At 41.8% G+C, this 22,417-nt stretch overlaps 4 protein-coding genes across 6 annotated transcripts in view; 2 read left to right on the forward strand and 2 right to left on the reverse strand.

Moving 5' to 3' along the window:
* Positions 1–22,417, forward strand: part of LOC133619319 (uncharacterized) — a 455,654-nt gene that overhangs the window by 255,777 nt on the left and 177,460 nt on the right. The gene's annotated exons all lie outside the window — the stretch shown is intronic.
* Positions 1–22,417, forward strand: part of LOC133619862 (uncharacterized) — a 498,075-nt gene that overhangs the window by 112,699 nt on the left and 362,959 nt on the right. The gene's annotated exons all lie outside the window — the stretch shown is intronic.
* On the reverse strand, positions 664–19,483 carry LOC133619268 (piggyBac transposable element-derived protein 3). Its single transcript, XM_061980216.2, has 6 exons — positions 19,333–19,483; positions 12,709–12,858; positions 5,782–6,150; positions 5,414–5,623; positions 5,160–5,306; positions 664–3,536 (listed from the first exon to the last, which is right to left on the reverse strand). The coding sequence occupies exons 2-6, from the start codon at positions 12,785–12,787 to the stop codon at positions 1,987–1,989; spliced, it is 2,355 nt and encodes a 784-aa protein (XP_061836200.1). The 5' UTR covers positions 12,788–12,858; positions 19,333–19,483; the 3' UTR covers positions 664–1,986.
* LOC133619284 (uncharacterized) overlaps positions 17,501–22,417 on the reverse strand; it is a 360,072-nt gene continuing 355,155 nt past the window's right edge. For 2 of the 3 annotated variants that reach the window (XM_072915411.1, XM_072915410.1), the window contains exon 3: positions 17,501–19,559. In XM_072915411.1, coding sequence (XP_072771512.1) covers positions 18,427–19,559 — 1,133 coding nt within the window. In that variant the 3' untranslated portion in view covers positions 17,501–18,426. The remainder of the gene's footprint in view (positions 19,560–22,417) is intronic. The other variant, XM_061980239.2, reaches the window with a different exon arrangement.

A 22,417-nucleotide genomic window follows, 5' to 3' on the forward strand; every position in this document is an offset into this window, starting at 1 on the left:
TCTGTCTAATACCACATGAAAGTGGTTGGTTTTTGGCATCTTATTTGTCCCGCTTCCATATTCGTTTTTATACACTTTACAAGAAATACATTGGCGGCAAACTCCGTAGCTTGCTAGCTTGTTTGCGCTGGCTTTCGGAGACTCTTATTTTGAAAGCGCAGGTGCGATGGAGCGGCACTTTTATTGTGAAGACAGGAACTGTGCAGTCAGTCTTTAGGCTTTTGACGGGATGTACGGTTGAAATGGAAAATGGTCTTTTTTCCTTCACACTTTTGATTGATTGGAACTTTTATTAGTAGATTGCACAGTACAGTACATATTCCGTACAAATGACCACTAAATGGTAACACCCGAATAAGTTTTTCAACTTGTTTAAGTCAGGTCATGTGACCCCTGGCTCTGTTTGATTGGTCCAACGTCACCAGTGACTGCATCTGATTGGTGGAACGGAGTGAACGTCACCAGTGACTATTTGTTGAAACGCAGGCACTTTGAAGGTCTGTCTGACAGACCAAAACAAACAAAGCGTGCATTAACAGATCGATAAAAATTAGTAGCGAGTAGCGAGCTGAATGTAGATAAAAGTAGCGGAGTAAAAGTAGCGTTTCTTCTCTATAAATATACTCAAGTAAAAGTAAAAGTATGTTGCATTAAAACTACTCTTAGAAGTACAATTTATCCCAAAAGTTACTCAAGTAGATGTAACGGAGTAAATGTAGCGCGTTACTACCCACCTCTGTACATAAGTAACAAACCGCATAACATGTCACAACATAGCTGTAAACCTGGCTTCACCCAAGGAAGGCACACATGACATGATTATATGTCATGTCACTATATACAGCACACATACTGCTATACACACAAAGCCTAACCAGGCGTTTTTTTCTCTCAAGGAATTGTGAAATAAAATCATGTCTTCAGTGAAGCCCAGAACACTCTACACATTTCCCCAGTTTTAGTTTAGAGAAATGGAAAGATTGGCCTGGCCCACTAGGATCCCTCTTTATGTTTGTGAACTTTATAGTCTACACATTTAGAGTGATGTGATAAACAAACACTCTAGAAGTCTAGAATGAAAAAGTATATAAGAGAGTTGACGGAGTGATGAGCAAAGGCAGAGTTTGGAGAGTTTTCTTTGGCTCGCTTTCCATGTTTATGTACTCACTGTCCACTGTGTCCAGGTACTTGGAAAATGTTTTCGTGCCATTTGTCGTTTGACGCCCGTTATCATGCTAATTAGCTGCCTGAAAGCGGGTGACTCCACTGTAGAAATACCCTACATGTCTTCTAGCACATACGCTGCAATGGCTCTATCAATGTAGTCCTGGCTAGCAGTGCCTCCGTTAAAATCCTTAGGTGAAGTGTGTATCTCTTTACTAGCTTCGTCGAAGCATGTTGCTTTTGTAGCTGTTTCAGCAGATTTGAATTGCTGTTTTGGGCAGTAGATGGGATCCTTGATCCAAGACACAACTTACATTTAACTAAAATGTTCTTTTCTTTGTGCTCGACAAAAGAAAAGTAGTTAAGAAATTCGACTTCTGGCTCCGCCATGATGTAAATACAGACACCCCCCGCCCCCACCCACACAAAGCGTGTGAGAATATCTCCATGTTAAGAAACTCGGCTTCGGCTTCGCCATGATGTCTTGTTAGTAAACACAGACACGCCCCCTCACCCCACACATACACTCACACACACAGCGCGACTCTCCTTTTGACACAGGAAGAATCAGAAGGACGACACCGCAGCTCTTCAATAAAACACACTCAGATCTTCTCAGTTTCCAGCCGATACTATATAAAAAATTACGTAAAAGTACGTAAAATAACGCAGTAACGGTAACTGAGTTACTGAATATGAAAAATAATGGGTTACACTACTCATTACCGCCGAAAAAAACGGCGTTACTGTAACGCGTTAGTCCCAACACTGCCCGCGTGCGCACACACACACACCTAATGTGACAAAAATCACTGCCATCACCTATCTGTGAAAGGCTGAGTAACAGTTGCGTTCTGTTTGCAAGCACAAGAACACCTTGCAGGTCACACAACGCACTCGGGTTCTTCCAGTGCAGCCTGGTAGTCTGCAGCGCATGGCATTCCTCAGGCCCATCATCTCTGGGAGGTGGGCATTAGCCCTCCTGCGGACCGAGACATGGGGCACCTGTGTCACATGGCGTTTTACCCCATGTTGTGCATCTTCTTCCTCTGATTGTTCCGATAGGTCAGCATCTGCACCGTGATGCTGGGCCAAGAGGATATTTGCCACTTCCATACGGAACTCAAGGAACTGGATGGGTTTTGTCTTTGGTCCAGCACATATTGCATGGTCTTTGCGGTAGAGTAGCCAGCTGTTGGCTAAAGCCAGATCCGTGAATTGCATGACTATCCGCATTGTCCACTTCTTCGTACGGGTGCTCATGCGATAGTAACTCATCATTCTATCCATCAAGTCAACCCCACCCATCTTGGTGTTGTACTCACGGACAATGCTTGGTCGCGAAACAGTGACATATTGTTTCAACTTCTTGTCCCAGCGCTGGCAGGTGTCCTCAGGCTGTGTACCGTGAGCAACAGACATCAGCAATACTGGCTTGTTGTCGTACCACTTCACTACACACAACTTTCCATCTTCAGCGGACACTTCTGATGAGGTACCTCTTCCTGCGCTTTTCATGGCTTTGTCGCCGGGTAACTTGTCGTTGGCTCCAGCGAGTCGGTTCTTCATTATTGTACCAGTTATGTACAGCTCCTTCTCCATCATTCGTTGCGCACCTTTGATGGTGGTGAAGAACCGGTCACAATACACTTTTGTGCCGGGTTTCAGGGTTTGACAAAGACGCTCAATGACTAAGCTTCCCAAGCCCAGGCCCTCGGGTTCTTCGACCTTCTCCATCAGTGATTGTGAACCTTGATAGAGCTCAAAGTCAAGCACAATACCATCTGCAGTAGCACACACAAAGTTCTTTATGCCAACTGGGTTGGGCTTCATTGGTAGATATTGTCTGTACGGACAGGCTCCCGTGAAAGGTATAATTTGCTCATCGATAGATGTGCAATCAGGTCGATTCAGAGACTTGCAGCCTCGCAGAATCCGCTCCAGAAAAGGCCTCACCTTCCAGAATTTGTCAGACATCTTCAGATCTTCAGGCACATCATCATCAATTACCACTTTTATTGCTCCCCTCACTTTGAAGAATCTGACACGCGTGAATCTGTCAGTGATGGCAGTGATTTTAAAGGCTTTGGACCAATACATCCTAATGGTTGGGTATGGGATGCAAGACATTAAAATACAGGCACCAAAAAAGTGGTAGACCTCATCGACTGACAAGTTGAGTGGGTGCCCACTCCTGGACAGTGACATGGCATTAGAACATTCCGAAATCAGTGTCATCAGATCTCTATCGATGTACTGGTCAAAATACTCTAGTGGGGTCCAGCCAAGTCTGTCCAGATCAGTTTTGTCCTCATGCTGATACTCTGCAAGGTTTGGCGTCAATGGAGTAGCCTTCCAGCGTATTCCACGTCCTGCACAAACAGAATCAGAATAAAATAGTATTTAGTATGTATAGTATTTATTGCTTGGTTGACAAGACTCTGCAGCATCGTGTGGACATCGGGGGCGGTACCACTGGATTGGCAGACCGGGGTGGTGGTTCCTCTCTTTAAGAAGAGGAACCGGAGGGTGTGTTCTAACTATCGTGGGATCACACTCCTCAGCCTTCCCGGTAAGGTCTATTCAGGTGTACTGGAGAGGAGGCTACGCCGGATAGTCGAACCTCGGATTCAGGAGGAACAGTGTGGTTTTGTCCTGGTCGTGGAACTGTGGACCAGCTCTATACTCTCGGCAGGGTCCTTGAGGGTGCATGGGAGTTTGCCCAACCAGTCTACATGTGTTTTGTGGACTTGGAGAAGGCATTCGACCGTGTCCCTCGGGAAGTCCTGTGGGGAGTGCTCAGAGAGTATGGGGTATCGGACTGTCTGATTGTGGCAGTCCGCTCCCTGTATGATCAGTGCCAGAGCTTGGTCCGCATTGCCGGTAGTAAGTCGGACACGTTTCCAGTGAGGGTTGGACTCCGCCAAGGCTGCCCTTTGTCACCGATTCTGTTCATAACTTTTATGGACAGAATTTCTAGGCGCAGTCAAGGCGTTGAGGGGATCTGGTTTGGTGGCTGCAGGATTAGGTCTCTGCTTTTTGCAGATGATGTGGTCCTGATGGCTTCATCTGGCCAGGATCTTCAGCTCTCACTGGATCGGTTCGCAGCTGAGTGTGAAGCGACTGGGATGAGAATCAGCACCTCCAAGTCCGAGTCCATGGTTTTCGCCCCAAAAAGGGTGGAGTGCCATCTCCGGGTTGGGGAGGAGATCTTGCCCCAAGTGGAGGAGTTCAAGTACCTCGGAGTCTTGTTCACGAGTGAGGGAAGAGTGGATCGTGAGATCGACAGGCGGATCGGTGCGACGTCTTTAGTAATGCGGACGCTGTATCGATCCGTTGTGGTGAAGAAGGAGCTGAGCCGGAAGGCAAAGCTCTCAATTTACCGGTCGATCTACGTTCCCATCCTCACCTATGGTCATGAGCTTTGGGTTATGACCGAAAGGACAAGCTCACGGGTACAAGTGGCCGAAATGAGTTTCCTCCGCCGGGTGGCGGGGCTCTCCCTTAGAGATAGGGTGAGAAGCTCTGCCATCCGGGAGAAGCTCAAAGTAAAGCCACTGCTCCTCCACATCGAGAGGAGCCAGATGAGGTGGTTCGGGCATCTGGTCAGGATGCCACCCGAACGGCTCCCTCGGGAGGTGTTTAGGGCACGTCCGACCGGTAAGAGGCCGCGGGGAAGACCCAGGACACGTTGGGAAGACTATGTCTCCCGGCTGGCCTGGGAACGCCTCGGGGTCCCACAGGAAGAGCTGGACGAAGTGGCTGGGGAGAGGGAAGTCTGGGCTTCCCTGCTTAGGCTGCTGCCCCCGCGACCCGACCTCGGATAAGCGGAAGAAGATGGATGGATGGAAGTATTTATTGCAGTAAGTTACATTTTATCCATGTTATCAAATGAGGTGTAGGCCAATTGGTGCATGAAAAACTTGAATCTGTTTGAACGTTTACATGAAATTTGAAGATTTACCCTCAAGGCGTGCTGAAATAATAACAATTACCTTGTTTGGACTCTCCCTTTTTATTTTCTTTGGTTTGGCTTGGTCCTGGTGTTGGCTCCTCCGAGTCATCTTCTTCATGATCAGTCGGTCCAGTTCGACATCGACGTCTGGGAGTGTGGGATGAACCCGTCCCTGGACTCTCTGTCCCTGTCAATGAACCGACAAGTAAATAAGCATTCTGCCTCCAATCCTTCACGTAGCCCTGAGGCCCTAACTACATAACATAAACACAAATCTACTTGGCCTTGACTAACCATTATCTGCGCCACGGCAACGTTTATGTCCTCTGCTGTGCTCTGTGGGCTCAGGAATGGGGTCCTCGTCGTCACTGCTGCTTTCCTCCTGTGCTGATGGTTGGTAATTTTCATCCAGGATGGGATCATCATTGTCATATAGGTCTAAATCGGAGTTGTCTTCATCAATCAACCCAAGTAGCTGCATCGCTTGGTGCACAGAAAAACGCTCTGGAAATAAAAACAATGGATTTCAATGGTACTGTACAATGTTTTTAAAACTGAACACTTAAATGTTTTTCCTCCTGTGTGTGTTCTCATATGTTGAGTCAAATGGCTCTTTCTAGTAAAACTTTCAGCACAAACTGGGCAGCTCAAACATGTTTTACCTCTCTTCTTTGTAGAGCATTCAGAGTGTTTGTTGTAAATGTGAGTCCTCATATCATCTTCACAGTCTGTATCGCTACTCAAAGGTTCTTCAACCTCGTCTTCAGCCTCACTATCTGATAGTGGAGCTAAGAGGTTGTCTACTTGTAGATTGTCTTCATCATCTTCAGTCTTCACAGAGAGAATACTCAGTGGAAACTTGGTGTAATCAGCTTCCTCTCGTCCTAGAAGACACTCTCCCCCCTGAGTGATCCAGAGTTCCTCCTCTTCCTTTTTAATGCAGGGTGGTTGTGGAGTCTCCTGCTTCAAAGTGGAGCTCCCCCATGACTGAGGGGAAACTTCTTCTGGATTACCGATCATCTGCTGGACGTCTGCAAGACACAAACAACAAAAACATACTTTTCTTGTATGTATTGTATGTGTGTGTAGTGTTTCATGGCCATTCATTTAGTGCCTTGCCAGAATGATGGATCAATGTTTACATGACTTGTCACACACTCAGAAAAGTTCAGCTAGAATCACAGAAAGTAGAACACATCTGCTTCGATGGACATCAGGATACTACAAACGAACAGTGGGGAAAAAGTCAATATTGAAATACATCTAAAAAAGATAATATCTATCTCAAAGAAGTCTGTAGTTAAGAAGTAGAGGACTTTTTTAGAGTTAAGTGGCAAGAAATTTGATCCACTTTCTGTACAACTGCAATGAATGGAAATTGATCATTATAATTACTTTCTTTTTGACACAGTTTGTCCTATAAATTATAACTGTCATCAAGTGTACTTGTATACAACATTTATTTTAAGCTGTTTTTTTTACATTTTTCAGTGACTTTGGAAAAATGCCAGTAAAACTCCATGTCACAATATTACAATAAACTATTGTATCGTGACTCAAGTACCGTGATACATAGTTTATTGTGAAGTCCTTGCCAATACCTCGTCTAGGGCTGGACAATTATGGCAAAACACAATAAACACGATTATTTTTGAGTGATTTTAGGAATCACGATAAACAACACAGATATTTAGTCATTTAAAAACGTAAAAACAGTACCACCAAAACTCATTAGCACATAAAAATGTCTGCGCTTTTCATGGGCTGCAACATTTGCACTACTCTCAACAAAACAAGCACATCGATTGCGTTTTAAGACTGTTGTGTTTGTGTTATAATCAGCACTTTTATTTACCGTATTTTCCGCACTATTAGCCGCACCTAAAAACCACAAATTTACTCAAAAGCTGACAGTGCGGCTTATAACCCGGTGCGCTTTATATATGGATTAATATTAAGATTCATTTTCATAAAGTTTAGGTCTCGCAACTACGGTAAACAGCCGCCATCTTTTTTCCCCGTAGAACAGGAAGCGCTTCTTCTTCTACGGCAAGCAACCGCCAAGGTAAGCACCCGCCCCCATAGAAGAGGAAGCGCTTCTTCTTCTACTGTAAGCAACCACCCGCCCCCGTAGAAGAAGAAGAAGCGCGCGGATATTACGTTTAATTTCCTTTGTGTGTTTACATCTGTAAAGACCACAAAATGGCTCCTACTAAGCGACAGGTTTCCGGTTCATGAAAAGACGCAATCTCTCCATCCGCACACGGATTACTATTTCACAGCAACTGCCTAAAGACTTTCAAGAAAAGCTGGCTACTTTCCGTGCATATTGTAAAAACAAGATAGCTGAAAAAAAGATCCGGCCAGAGAACATTATCAACATGGACGAGGTTCCACTGACTTTTGATATTCCTGTGAACCGCACTGTGGATACAACGGGAGCACGTACGGTGAATATTCGCACCACAGGGAATGAGAAGTCATCCTTCACTGTGGTTCTAGCTTGCCATGCTAATGGCCAGAAACTTCCACCCATGGTGATATTCAAAAGGAAGAGCTTGCCAAAAGAGACCTTTCCAGCCGGCGTCATCATAAAAGCTAACTCAAAGGGATGGATGGATGAAGAAAAGATGAGCGAGTGGTTAAGGGAAGTTTACGCGAAGAGGCCGGGTGGCTTTTTTCACGCAGCTCCGTCCATGTTGATATACGACTCCATGCGCGCCCACATCACAGATGGTGTCAAAAAACCGTTCATTGAAGGCGCGGCTTATAACCCAAGACGGCTTATGGTGCGGAAAATACGGTATATTGTTTGGTACTTGTTTATTTGACTAATTTATTTCAGTGTTATTTATGTTGTTACAAAATGCTATTTCATTTGAATATTCGTGTCATAACCTCGTGAAAGTTGCATTTTCTAATTTGGGGCTTTGTTTAATTTCAGACACATTTTTAAAATAAACTATTAGTTATTAAAACATATCATACCATACCACCACCAAAGGAATTCAATATAACATTTTTAAAGAAACAAAAAAATAAGAACTAGAAGATCATCATAGGGATATAAAATGACATACAGTATATCAGAATATATATTTGTGTACATATCACACAACACAAATTGAATTTACTGTACATTATATAGAATGGAGGAATTGCTTAGGTTTTTGTACGATTCTGTTTCTAACAAACTCTTTGGATCGCATTACTAATTAAAAACTGAGGCACTACTGTAATTAGTCCGTAGTTATTCGGAAAGAAGTTTCCACATTTGAAAAATGTGTTTCTTTTAGAAATATACAATGAGATTTTGACTTTTTGAAATTTAAAAACCTGTGCTTTTATTACCAGTACATGTGTTAACTGCCTAACATTTACAGATCAAAAATTACATTTTGCTTTGTAAAAAAAACCCAGATAAAACAAAAATTTTAATGATTTAAACTTTATTTGGTAACTTTATTTGACATATATAGTCCATTCCATTTGTCCTGGGAAGTCAGCATCTCTGAGTTCCTTCCTAGAACCTGTAGTTCCTGGAACTATAGATTCCTGTAGAAGTGTTTGGTTTGGGTTTCCATCGCATTTCATTTCAGGGTAGTTCCTACAAATCAGGCTGATGACGTATAGATGAGTGGTTTAGTATATTTATACACTGATACCATGTAAATAAACAGACCAGTGTTTCCCACACATTCATTTATTTGTGGCGGCCCGCCACGAAAGAATTACGTCCTCCACAAATGGATTTTTCGGCTTTTGACTCGCTCGACCACTCATAAAAGCAATGGGACTGTCTGTGAATGTTGCTTGTAGTTACAACTCCGGTGCAGTAGGTGGCGGTAGCCTACTATGCATTGTAACTCCGCCAATAGCACTTAATTCACCTGGTGGGCCAGAAGAAGAAGAAGAAGAAGAAGAGGGACGGACGGACGGACGGGATCAAAATACGAAGGTAATATAGGTAGATAGGTTATAGCTGCATCACTCGCGGCTCGTCATATATTTAACGTTAATCCGTGATTTCACCGAGCGTTTCACTGACGGTGAGCAGCCTGACGCTGCTTCATTAACACCGCCGCTGTTTGGCGCGGGGCAGACGCACTAGTAACAGTCACGTGTTTTCATACCGACGAGCTAACGTGTCCAGGTTATAACCCTGTTGTCAATAAACACACGTGGACTGAAGCTAAATTTTCCACTGTCCACTGCAGCATGTGAATGCAATGAAAAGAATAAAATCTGAGCCAACCAGCTGTTAAAATGTTGTCCAGGTTAATGTTTTGGCCATTAAAGGCCCTTCATTTCAAGATTTCAACTGTGATCGGGCTTTAAACAGGTGGCTGACTTGTTCAGATGGGTGTAACTGCTACTGGTCAAATAATGTGAAATAGCATTTAATTTTACATGTATGCAATGCCATTTAAATGTAATTATAAATAATAATAATAATAATAATAATAATAATAATAATAATAATAATAATAATAAATACTGTGTAGTGTTGTAAATAGTCAACGGGAAGAATTTTAGTAAGATATAAGCCATGAGCACTACACAGCCAGAAAAAAACCTAGGCAGGACAAGTAAAAATATTGGGGCAAGTAGATTTGAGAAGTCGGGCAAGTAGAAAAAAACCTTAACGTTGAACCCTGCATGTGTTGAGCTGCTGCCGCTTAAGGTTAGACGGCACTGTACACAGAGCGCTTCTGCTCGTTAGTAATAAATTCTAATGTTGGATGTTCACTCCTTCACACAGATGAGTATAGAAAAATATTTTCAACGGCCGAAAAGGGCTTGACTTGGAGAGGAGGTAGGCCTACAGTCCGGACCACAGGTGCGACCTGTTCAGCAGCAGCAGGAGGAGGAGGAGGAGGTTGACTGACTGTGGCAGGACACCTCTGCCTCTGTTTCACTTCATGTTGCTGGTAAATATTTATGGTTTTAGTAGTAGGCTAAAGTTAAATTATTTAGTATTCACTAATTAAAAGGGCAGAGCTTTAAGAGACATTTTAGCTTTTATATTTTATAAGATATATTTTTTGTAAGAACCACAATTAATAAATATATTTCAGTGAATCACTAATTGTTCAAATCTGTATATAAATATGTACATAAAATGTTGTAATTATATTCCAACTCCGCGTTCTTCTTGGTCATCGCCGCTGCCGCCGCCACCCCCCGACCACACCACCACAAATAGACGCATGTCCTGTGGGAAACACTGCAGACTATATTAGACCACAGTTATTTTACTAAAAAAGTAAGTAAATGAAATACAAAGCAACCATATATAAAAAAATGTGATTTAAAAAATAAAGTGTACCGAATAGTTCATGAAAAGTCAGGCTTTTGTCCGCAATGTCCAAAAGTCGTCTTCCCAGTAAATCAGGGGTCTCAAACTCAATTTACCTGGGGGCCACTGGATGCGGAAACTGGGTGAGGCTGGGCCTCAAGAGGTTGAGGTGGGCGGGGGGTGTATATTGTAGCGTCCCTGAAGAGTTAGTGCTGCAAGGGGTTCTGGGTAGGGCTGCGACAACTAATCGATTAAATTGATCATAAAAATAGTTGGCGATCAATTTAGTCATCGATTTGCTGGATCTATGCTATGCGCATGCGCAGAGGCATTTTTTATTATTTTTTTATAAACCTTTATTTATAAACTGCAACATGTACAAACAGCTGAGAAACAATCAAAATAAGTATGATGCCAGTATGCTGGGTTTTTTCAATAAAATCCTCGAAAGGATAAAAATGTAGTTTGTCTCTTTTACCCGATTATTAATAGAAGCAATAATCGACAGATTAATCGATTAGCAAATGAATCGTTAGTTGCAGCCCTAGTTCTGGGTATTTGTTCTGTTGTGCTTATGTTGTGTTACTGTGCGGATGTTCTCCCGAAATGTGTTTGTCATTCTTGTTTGGTGTGGGTTCACAGTGTGGCGCACATTAGTAAACTTTTTTATACGGCCACCCTCAATGTGACCTGTATGGCTGTTGACCAAGTATGGGCTGCATTCACTTATGTGTGTGAAAGGCAGTGCCTTTAAGGTTTATTGGCGCTCTGTACTTCTCCCTACAGCCGTGCACCACTCCGTACAGCGGCGTTTTAAAAAGTCATACATTTTACTTTATGAAACCGATACCGATAATTTCCGATATGACATTTTAAAGCACTTATCGGCCTAAAATATCGGCAGCCCGATATTATCGGACATCTCTACCAAAAACTATTCCAAAAAATGGGACCCATGGGCGAGGGCGGACCTACGTCACTTCCGCCCTCCAATCCCCTAGCAACGCGGTCGCCATATTGAATTCGTTGAAAACAAACCAGCTCACAGCGAACACAGCATTGACAGAAAAGGCATTTAACGAGGTTTCACGGCATTTTAAACTGTTCTAAATGGCGTATGATTATGTAAATAGTATTTCCAGTGAGGCTAGGTTAAGATACGAGTTAAAATGTTCTGTAGTTGGATTAAACGACTGCCCTTACCGCCTTCCAGCAGATGCGTGGACTGATAATCCTACACAATGGCCGGACATGGAATTTAGAAATCTTTATGTCTACCTCACAAGCGCACTAGGTCGGTTGTTAACTTCGGTTGTTATATAACAAATAAATCACATAAAAATTGTTAAATCACCCAAGGTATGTTGATAAATGATAATAAGGATGACACGGTGGCTACCAGTATCTGTATATTTATTATATCTGTAGAGAGCTCATTCAAATTCAGTTCAGTATTATGATTTATTATTTGCTGAATTACTGGAAATAGCCTTTATACCGTATGTTATTGTTGTGCAACAACAACAACTTCAGCTGTCGAACGTTATTCAGTAAAAATTCAACGGGTTCAACATTAGCATGGACGGTATAGCCAAGTTGTGGTTAAGAAGGTGGATTTTTGTTCCTTATATTTACCAGAAACGAAGTGATCCGAACACACGACCCGGGATTTTGGGGGACTCCAGTGAGAACCGTCCTCGTTTTCCCGGTGTAAAGCTGCGAGCCATTTGTCTCGTCTCTGTGGGCTTTTAGCACGCTTTGGCAGAACAAAATACGACCTTTGTTTTCCCTGTTTCCAGTTGTGGTTTGCACAACCAAAAACAACACATTTTTTTGGCATTTTGGAGGCAGAATGACGGGTTTAATCAGCGCAGGTCGACAGGTTAAAGAGTAATGGCGACGGTTTGTTTTCAACGCCAGTCAGGTTGCTATGGCTCGAAGAACCCGTATGTAGCTCAGTTGCCCGGATGTCGGCCCTGCCCCATAACCTCCCTCAGCATCAAGGGTCGGAATTGGGGGTTAAATCTCCAAAAATTATTCCCGGGCGCGGCCACCGCTGCTGCTCACTGCTCCCCTCACCTCCCAGGGGGTGAACAAGGGGATGGGTTAAATGCAGAGGACACATTTCACCACACCTAGTGTGTGTGTGACTATCAGTGGAACTTTAACTTTTTAACTTGAACAACCATGGCGGCTCTTTGTTTACATTGTTGAAAAGTTGGCTAATTTCTCATCACTTTTTTTCAGGGCTTGAAATAGTTTTTAAATGACAAAACTGAAACTCACTCACCTTCATCTTTCGTCTTTATCTCCGTTGGTGATTCTCTTTTACCGGACGTCGCCATCTTAGCATAGCAGTAGTCGTCCATCTTCTATCACGTCTTCAATCTTCACTTCAGCTAACACTCCATCGCTCCAAACTCAACTTCTGTTTCGCGGTCTTAAGAAAAAAACAAATACTTGACGTATGTGTTTCTATATTTGCTGTGAATATATAAACGGGGAAGCCACCGCCACTCAGTCCGCCATCTTGCCCGCCACCTGGCTTTCACTTCCGGAAATTCGGTCGGTTCTGCGCATGTGCGCGCATGACGTCATTCCTTTCACACTGCTAAATGCTTAATGTGTTTTGTTCATTAAAACAAGCAAACACGCAAGAAAAAGCAAACTAAAAAGCGACTTGAAATTGGTGGTTAATGAATCAAAACACAGAAAAAAACACCCACAACAGAGTTTCTTTATTCATCTTCTACGCCTTCATTTAAAACTATTACCTCCCCAATTTTAACCACTCCTTTCACTCTACTGCCATTGCACTAAATGACTCACGCAGGCACAGCTGTATTGCTTGTTTCCTGTCACGTGATCTCTTCCCGGAAGTGAAAACCAAGCAAGCAGCGCGCGAACCATAGACATCTTCTAAGGGTACGCAGCATGGAGCGCTACTGCCTACTGGTGCTGACGAGACGCGGGGCCGCCATCTTGGAGTGGTGATCCGCTCCACTCAGTGCAATTCATTTGGCAGGAGCAATGAACTGTCAGCACATTTAATTCATCTTACCCCACTGAACACCACTGATTTTCACGCGCTTTTTTTGTCATACGTGTAGCTATGATAAAGGACACATGTTTTATTATTCATAGTTTGCTTAACAGTAATAGAATATTCTTATATGCTATAAGTGACCAGACGTCCGTGATCAAAACTGGGAATATAATCCCAGAGAAGGGGGGGAAAACAGTCAGCTATTTTTAAATTGAAGAAACAATATGATTAGGTTATATATACATGTGTATATCCTACTTAAACAATGTATGAATACATTAAATATCTATATATCTTATAGACTGTATCTCTGTTGCTGCAGCAGCAGAGAGTTTATTCTGTCTTGACACTTTGTATTGATATTTTCTATTACATTCTTCCCTTAAATGATCAAGTTTACACTGACTGTTTTATATGTATTTTTTATGGATGTCGCTTTGGATAAAAGCGTCTGCCAAAATACTTAAACATATATAAACACCTGAAAGTCTTTATATCAGCTAAAACCACCAATCTGTTTCACTGGATTCAGAATAAATGTTAGTATTTGAATATTGTTACTTGAAGACTTATTCCTGGTTACAATTATACTGTTAAGAAAGTATTGCCTAAAATGAGAATGCATCATAATCAGTGGCGGCTGGTGAATTTGGTTTTAGGTGGGGCTGAAAGTTTGTAAGCCAAACCCCTGTAGGGGGGGTCATCCTCCCCCAGACGATTTCTTTGTGATTTTCACATACAAATGAAGCATTCTGGTGCATTCTGACAAAAATAATGGAAGAGAAAATAGAACATTTCATAGGTTTGAAGAGAACTATATACAATATGCACACACTCTTTTCACGAAATACAACCAATAGTACGTTAATGTTAAATCTTACTTTTGAAAAGTAATCCCCCGATTCCTATTTTCAACAGTCCGCTCGTTTGAGCAGGAAAACGCTGAACACCAGCCCGTCTTTGTTTTCTACCTGTCAACTGTCAGTTTAGGCTACTCGCCGGCTCCTCATCACCACTTCAAGATGGAGGCCGGATTTCTCACGTCACAGCAGCCAATGCTGCGTCTATTGGTTGATTGATTGAAGCTTTTATTAATAGACTGTACAGTACAGTACATATTCCGTACAATTGACCCCTAAATGGTAACACCCGAATAAGTTTTTCAACTTGTTTAGTTGGGGTCCACGTAAATCAATTCATGGTATATCCTCTTATCTACTTATAAGATGTCTATGGCGCGAACTTCCTGAGTACAAAAGAGGCTTAAATCTTCCTGCATGAAGCAGATACGAGCAAAAAAAAAAGAAAAAAGAAAATATACATCGGAATAGACCCATTTACTTTCTACAAAAAAGATATTTTGAGTGATATAAAGGATTATCGTAACCATCAAACTATCTTGCCCTCCAGACACCATTCTACACCACAAAACAAATGGAAACTTGGAAAAGCATGGAGGTCTACAACTTCTGTTTAACAAACTAACAAGTACTGAATCATCACCATATTTAATTGTTGTCCGGTTGTCATACACACTAAATAATACTGGGTTATTTTGCTAACCCAATTTATGAGTTGCTAGTGTTGGGTTAAATTTTGGAGTTATTTTTATGAACAGCGATCCATTTTTGGGTTATAAGGGTATTATTTTAACCCAATTTCTTCGTTTTCAAAATTATGAACCATTTTTGGGTTGTTTTTCAACAAGTAACACATTTTTGGGTAAAAGGCTTTTTTCAAAATAAAAAGTTACTTTTTTCTTGAAGGGAATTTTATTATGGATGCATCTCCTTAACATTATTTACAATCACCCAACAATGAGTTAGCATACCTCAATTTTTGGGTTAAATAATTCAACCCAAAAGTTTGGTTGGGAATAACCCAACATTAAGTTATCATAACTCAACTTTTTGGTTAAATGATTCAACACAGAATTTGGGTTGAAAAAAATAACCCAGAATGATGAGTTAAAATAACTCAAATAAGGGGTTTGTCCTTTTCTGAACCAGCAGTTGGGTTAAAATTGGGTTATTTATTTAACCCAACTTTTTTTTGTGTGTATGTACGCTGACACATTTGCGTACAAAATAAACAAAAGTGGAGTCGTACAAGTACATTTCCTGACAAAGTTTCAGTTTGTTAAAAAATCAAATACAAACAATATCAAGATAATACTTCAATGGGAAATACTAGTATATTAAAAATATATCAAACAAAACTTTAACGAAGTGATCACTGCAAAGTTGTGCGTCCTTCGACTCTTCCGCCCTTCTTGACAACTTCTTGAGGAACTCTGCTGGTTTGACAAAGTTCCTTAAATCCTTGAAAACCTCCGATAATATGACAGTTTCAAATGGAAATTATCGATCAATCGTGCTTGATTACTGCGCTTGGATAAACTCAAACTGGTGATACTACTCATTTCCTTAAGAAGCAAGCTACTGCGCTGATTGCTAGCTACCAGCTAACGCCCATAGCGCCACTAATCACTAGCCATCTTAAATGCAAACATGAAAACAAGACACATTAACGTCTTTCCCCATTACAAACATCATAACCCAATCTAAACTTGGATAAACACATTACTGTCTGAGCAACTAAGATATTCAATTGTGCACATTGAACCTACAGGCTGTGCTTTCTTAGAAAAGAGTTATAAATATGATTTTTTTTTAAACTTCATATTTATTTCAATAACAAAGTAATACCAATTCTATACATTTTCAAAATGTGGTCATGACAAAAATATATTCGGTAGTTGTCAGACTATCATTACCTCCCTGCTTGACACTCAGCATCAAGGGTTGGAATTGGGGGTTAAATCACCAAAAATGATTCCCGGGCGCGGCCACCGCTGCCGCTCACTGCTCCCCTCACCTCCCAGGGGGTGATCAAGGGTGGTGGGTCAAATGCAGAGAATAAATTTGCCACACCTAGTGTGTGTGTGTGACAATCATTGGTACTTTAATTAATGTTCAGACAATAAAGCAAGATATTCAAACACAACTACTATACAGTAAAGGTAAATATGAAGATCCATACATGACGTGTCTACCTACAACAGGAAGTGAACTCACGTGACGTCACATAAACCAAAATAATTCCATAAAATGGAAGAAAATCAAACCTGTGGAAATGGGTTCAATGATTTTGGTAAAAAAAAAAAAAAAAAGATAGTCCATCATAAAGGGAAAACATTTGTTAAAGGAGAACCTTATCACAATTTCAGAAGGGTTAAAACCATTAAAAATCAGTTCCCAGTGGCTTATTTTATTTTTCGAAGTTTTTTTCAAAATTGTACCCATCACGCAATATCCCTAAAAAAAGCTTCAAAGTGCCTGATTTTAACCATCGTTATATACACCCGTCCATTTTCCTGTGACGTCACATAGTGATGCCAATACAAACAAACATGGCGGATAGAACAGCAAGTTTATAGCGACACTAGCTCGGATTCAGACTCGGATTTCAGCGGCTTAAGCGATTCAACAGATTACGCATGTATTGAAACGGATGGTTGTAGTGTGGAGGCAGGTAGCGAAAACGAAATTGAAGAAGAAACTGAAGCTATTGAGCCATATCGGTTTGAACCGTATGCAAGCGAAACCGACAAAAACGACACGACAGCCAGCGACACGGGAGAAAGCGAAGACGAATTTGGCGATCGCCTTCTAACCAACGATTGGTATGTGTTTGTTTGGCATTAAAGGAAACTAACAACTATGAACTAGGTTTACAGCATATGAAATACATTTGGCAACAACATGCACTTTGAGAGTGCAGACAGCCCAATTTTCATCAATTAATATATTCTGTAGACATACCCTCATCCGCGCTCTTTTCCTGAAAGCTGATCTGTCCAGTTTTGGAGTTGATGTCAGCAGGCCAGGGAAGCTAGGGTCGATAGGGGGTTTAGCTCGCTCGTCTGCGGGAACAAATTGCCGCCGTTGCTTGCCGTGCTACCGAGGTCCTTGGTCCCTGAATTGCTCACACACTCCGGCAGATTCAATGGGGGTCTGGCGGCAGATTTCTTTGACTTTATCGTTGGAAATGCATCTGCTTTGAGTGTCGCAGGATATCCACACATTCTTGCCATCTCTGTCGTAGCATAGCTTTCGTCGGTAAAGTGTGCGGAACAAACGTCCAATTTCTTGCCACTTTCGCATCTTTGGGCCACTGGTGCAACTTGAATCCGTCCCTGTTCGTGTTGTTACACCCTCCGACAACACACCGACGAGGCATGATGTCTCCAAGGTACGGAAAACAGTCGAAAAAAACGGAAAATAACAGAGCTGATTTGACTCGGTGTTTGAGAAAATGGCGGATTGCTTCCCGATGTGACGCCACGTTGTGACGTCATCGCTCTGAGAGCGAATATTAGAAAGGCGTTTAATTCGCCAAAATTCACCCATTTAGAGTTCGGAAATCGGTTAAAAAAATATATGGTCTTTTTTCTGCAACATCAAGGTATATATTGACGCTTACATAGGTCTGGTGATAATGTTCCCCTTTAATTAAACGGGAGTGTCAATTTCACATTGATTGATGATTGTTGATTAATCCGTGCACACACTTTAGTACATCTACAGTTTTTGTGCGTACAACATTTTTTAGTTGTAAAGCCACACAATGAGGCCTCAGGCTGATCAATTCATGTTGTTGGTGTTCAAAGTCAGACATTCTGGAGGCGGTAAAAGCATCACTGAAGAAGACGACAATTCCTCCCCAGCTAGACTCATCAGGTCTGAAAAGAAGTAACCAAGCACTACAAGCATCATCTATCTTACTATTCAGGAAAGTTTCAGATACACAGAAGACAAAAGTATGCTCCAGATAATCCCAATTTGTACAAATACCGCTAATATTTGTGAAAGAAGCAGTGAACTTATTTTGAGGAGGTCTTGGGTTTGGGCGGATGTCGCCACATATGAGCAACATGCCACAAACTAAACAGCTACTTAGTTATTTTCTCTTGTGTGTTCTTATGTGTTTTACTGCGTCTGAATTACGATGGAATCTTTTGCCGCAGACTGAACAACTAAATGTCCTTTCTTTGCTGTGTTTTTTCATGTGTTCAGTCAAATTGCTCTTGAAAGAAAAGCCTTTACCACAAATCGAACAGTTAAAAGTTTTTTCTCCTGTGTGTAATCTCATGTGTTGAGTCAAATAGCTATTTCGAGAAAATCCTTTGCCGCAAACTGAACAATTAAATGGTTTCAGTCCACTGTGCGTCATCAGGTGTCGAGTCAAACCTTGTCTGGAAACGAAGATTTTACCACAAACTGAGCAACTAAATGTTTTTTCTCCTGTGTGCGTTCTCATGTGCTCAGTCAAACGGTTATTAATAGAAAACTTTTTACCACAAACTGAACAGTTAAATGGTTTCTCGCCTGTGTGCGTTCTCATGTGTGGAGTCAAGTAGCTGTTTCGAGAAAACCTTTTACCGCAAATTGAACAGTTAAATGGTTTCTCCCCTGTGTGTGTTCTCATGTGTTGAGTCATGTAGGTGTTTCTGGTAAAGCTTTTCCCACAAACTAAACAATTATATGGTTTGAGTCCAGTGTGTGTTCTCATGTGCCGTGTTAAACATTGTCTGGAAACAAACATTTTACCGCAAACTGAGCAATTAAATGGTTTTTTCCCTGTGTGCGTTCTCCTGTGTTGAGTCAAGAGACTCCTTTTGGTAAAACTTTCAGCACAAACTGAGCAGCTCAAACCTGTTTTGCCTTTCTTCTTTGTAGGGCATTCAGAGTGTTTGTTGTCAGTGTGAGTCCTCATATCACCTTCACAGTCTTTATCACTGCTCAAAGGTTCTTCAACATCATCTTCAGTGTCACTATCTGATAGTGGAGCTAAGAGGTTGTCTACCTGTGGTTTCTCTTCATCATCTTCAGTCTTCACAGCTCCAACAGTCAGTGGAAAATTAATGAGATCAGCTTCCTCTCGTCCTAGAAGACACTCTCCCTCCTGAGTGATGCAGAGTTCCTCCTCTTCCTTTTTAATGTGGGGTGGATTCGGAGTCTCATGTTTCAAAGTGGAGCTACCCCCTGACTGAGGGGGAAGTACTTCTGGATGACCAATCAGCTGCTGGACGTCTGCAAGACACAAACACACTTTAGTACAGACATGATCCATGAGTTGTTTGTCCTTGATTTGGCTCAGGGCTGCTATTATAAATGATACTGGTATATTTTAGAAAGATGAATGTAATTTGGACGATGCCACCACATCGTATATGCAATCCTCAATGTGTTGACGCGGAAGTCTCTGCTCATTCTGTCCCGTTTTTTCCAAGGATTTTGCTCTCGATCAGGGGCGTCACTAGCTTTTAAGGACAGGGGGGGCTTTGCCCCCAGGAGATGCACAGGATGCGAGCGAATGTTACGCACGAGCACAAAACTTCACAAACGGCTAACAAAGACTTAGAAATTATTCATTGTTATTATTATTATTTTTTTAAAATGCACGGGACGAAATGAAATGCTCCCCGGGACGATGGCTTTTAACCATATATTTTCTTTTTCTTTTTATGTATTTATTCATTTTACATTTTATATTAAATGTCTTGGTTTTTCCTCCCTCTGAAAATCCTATTAAATGTTTAACAAGCCATCCTATAATAATAAAACAGCTATTAATGTAACAATACAATAAAACAAATATATTTAATGATGTTTTTTTCATTATTTTAACAATAGGCTTATGTATATTACTTTATATAGATTCTACAAGAAACACACAACTTAAAAAAATAAATGATTTACAATCGCACACACAAGGTTTTGTGCAGCTTCACTCATTGTAAAGGAAGATAATGTACTTCGTACACCTGCAGGACCGCAAGCAAGGTCGCAGAGAAAATGCGGGCTGGAATTTGAGTGATGTGAGCATTTTCTATATGAACAAGTGGAATGGATTGGATACCGACGCACGAAAGGGGCTCTCTACCTTACGCTACGAAGTGAGGGGAAACTGAGTGAATAATAACAGGTTATATGATTATTTATTTAAACTCATATTTGGGCCACTTTATAATGAATATGTCGGCATTTATTTGTAAAAAAACAACAAAAAAATACCAAATTATTTAGGGGGGCTTAAGAATATTTTAGGGGGGCTTGAGCCCCCCTAAAAAAGGCCTAACAACGCCAATGCTCTCAATGACAAAATAATCCTCAGCACTATTGTTGCCAGCAATCAGATACGTTTGTCTCAAACCTCGCTATGACTCGGGGCAACACACCGTCATGACAGCAGCGCGGCGAGGTGCAATTTACGTGATTATATCAAAAGAGATGGATGCACTGGAACACCATGAAGACATTTCTGACAAAATATAAACTTTGTGTGAATAGACATGTTCCTAGTTGCCACGGTATTTAAAAAGCTGCCAGAAGTAATTAACTCGTTATTTGAGCTTTAAGGTCACAACTGCTTTGCTCAAGAAGCACGGACACAACTCATGTACACACAGCATACTTGCCAACCCTCCCCGATTTTCCGGGAGACTCACGAAATTCAGCGCTTCTCCCGAAAACCTCCCGGGACAAATTTTCTCCCGAAAATCTCCCGAAATTCAGGCAAAGCTGGAGGCCACGCCCCCTCCAGCTCCATGCGGACCTGAGCGACGTGTCGACAGCCTGTTTGCACGTCCGCTTTCCCACAATATAAACAGCGTGCCTTCCCAATCACGTTATAACTGTAGAATGATCGAGGGCGAGTTCTTGGTTTCTTATGTGGGTTTATTGTTAGGCAGTTTCATTAACGTCCTCCCAGCGCGGTAACAACACACAACAACAGCAGTCACGTTTTCGTCTACCGTAAAGCAGTTTGTCTGCCGTAAACAGCAATGTTGTGAAACTCTTAAACAGGACAATACTGCCATCTACTGTACATGAGTATGTGACAATAACATCTAGGGCTTTTAGAGAGTGCAGTGCACAACTGTGCACACAACAAGGAGACGAAGCAGAATGCATCATCAGAGAGGGTGTTCAGCATGGTTAGAAAAATAGTGACAGAGAATAGACAATTCAACCCTTAACTCAACAATGAGTAGATGAGTGTTATGTGTGTGTATATGTGTAAATAAATGAACACTGAATTTCAAGTATTTCTCTTATATATACCGTATTTTCCGCACTATAAGCCGCACCTAAAAACCACAAATTTTCACAAAAGCTGACAGTGCGGCTTATAACCCGGTGCGCCTTATATATGGATTAATATAAATATTTATTTTCATAAAGTTTCGGTCTCGCAACTACGGTAAACAGCCGCCATCTTTTTTCCCCGTAGAAGAGGAAGCGCTTCTTCTTCTATGGTAAGCAACCGCCAAGGTAAGCACCCGCCCCCATAGAAGAGGAAGCGCTTCTTCTTCTACTGTAAGCAACCACCCGCCCCCATAGAAGAAGAAGCCCCCGGATATTGCGTTTCATTTCATTTGTGTGTTTACATCTGTAAAGACCACAAAATGGCTCCTACTAAGCGACACGCGTATAACGCAGAATTTAAACTTAAGGCAATATTTAACCAAAGAACTCCAACCGCTCGATATTGGTGTCAACAGGGCATTTAAAGCACGACTGCGAACGGCGTGGGAACAATGGATGACCGAAGGTGAACACACCTTCACTAAGACAGGGAGACAGCGCCGGACGACATACGCCAACATCTGCCAGTGGATCGTAAATGCCTGGGCGGATATTTCGGTCACAACTGTGGTCCGAGCTTTCCAGAAGGCAGGATTCACAGAACTGCAACGAGACGGAGCCGGCCATTTTGGATCCCGTATTCGCCCAACTTTTTAATTCGGACACCGAAGGAGAAGAATTCGAGGGATTTATGAATGAAGAATAACTTCAGAAAGTGAGTGTTATGTTTATTTTGTGTGTTGTGACATTAACGTTCGAGCAACATTAAGTTATTGATGTTATTGCTCTGCACTATTTTG

This window comes from Nerophis lumbriciformis, linkage group LG20 (genome assembly GCF_033978685.3).
Source record: "Nerophis lumbriciformis linkage group LG20, RoL_Nlum_v2.1, whole genome shotgun sequence".
Lineage (NCBI taxonomy): Eukaryota > Metazoa > Chordata > Actinopteri > Syngnathiformes > Syngnathidae > Nerophis > Nerophis lumbriciformis.

Excerpts from the sequence above, each read along its gene's own strand:
- LOC133619268 (XM_061980216.2), bottom strand. The coding sequence starts at position 12,787 with ATGGACGACTACTGCTATGCTAAGATGGCGACGTCCGGTAAAAGAGAA. Across the intron at positions 5,307-5,413 it reads TTGCCGTGGCGCAGATAATG|GGACAGAGAGTCCAGGGACG; the intron begins GTTAGTCAAGGC and ends GTTCATTGACAG. Across the intron at positions 3,537-5,159 it reads AAAGGGAGAGTCCAAACAAG|GACGTGGAATACGCTGGAAG; the intron begins GTAATTGTTATT and ends CTGTTTGTGCAG.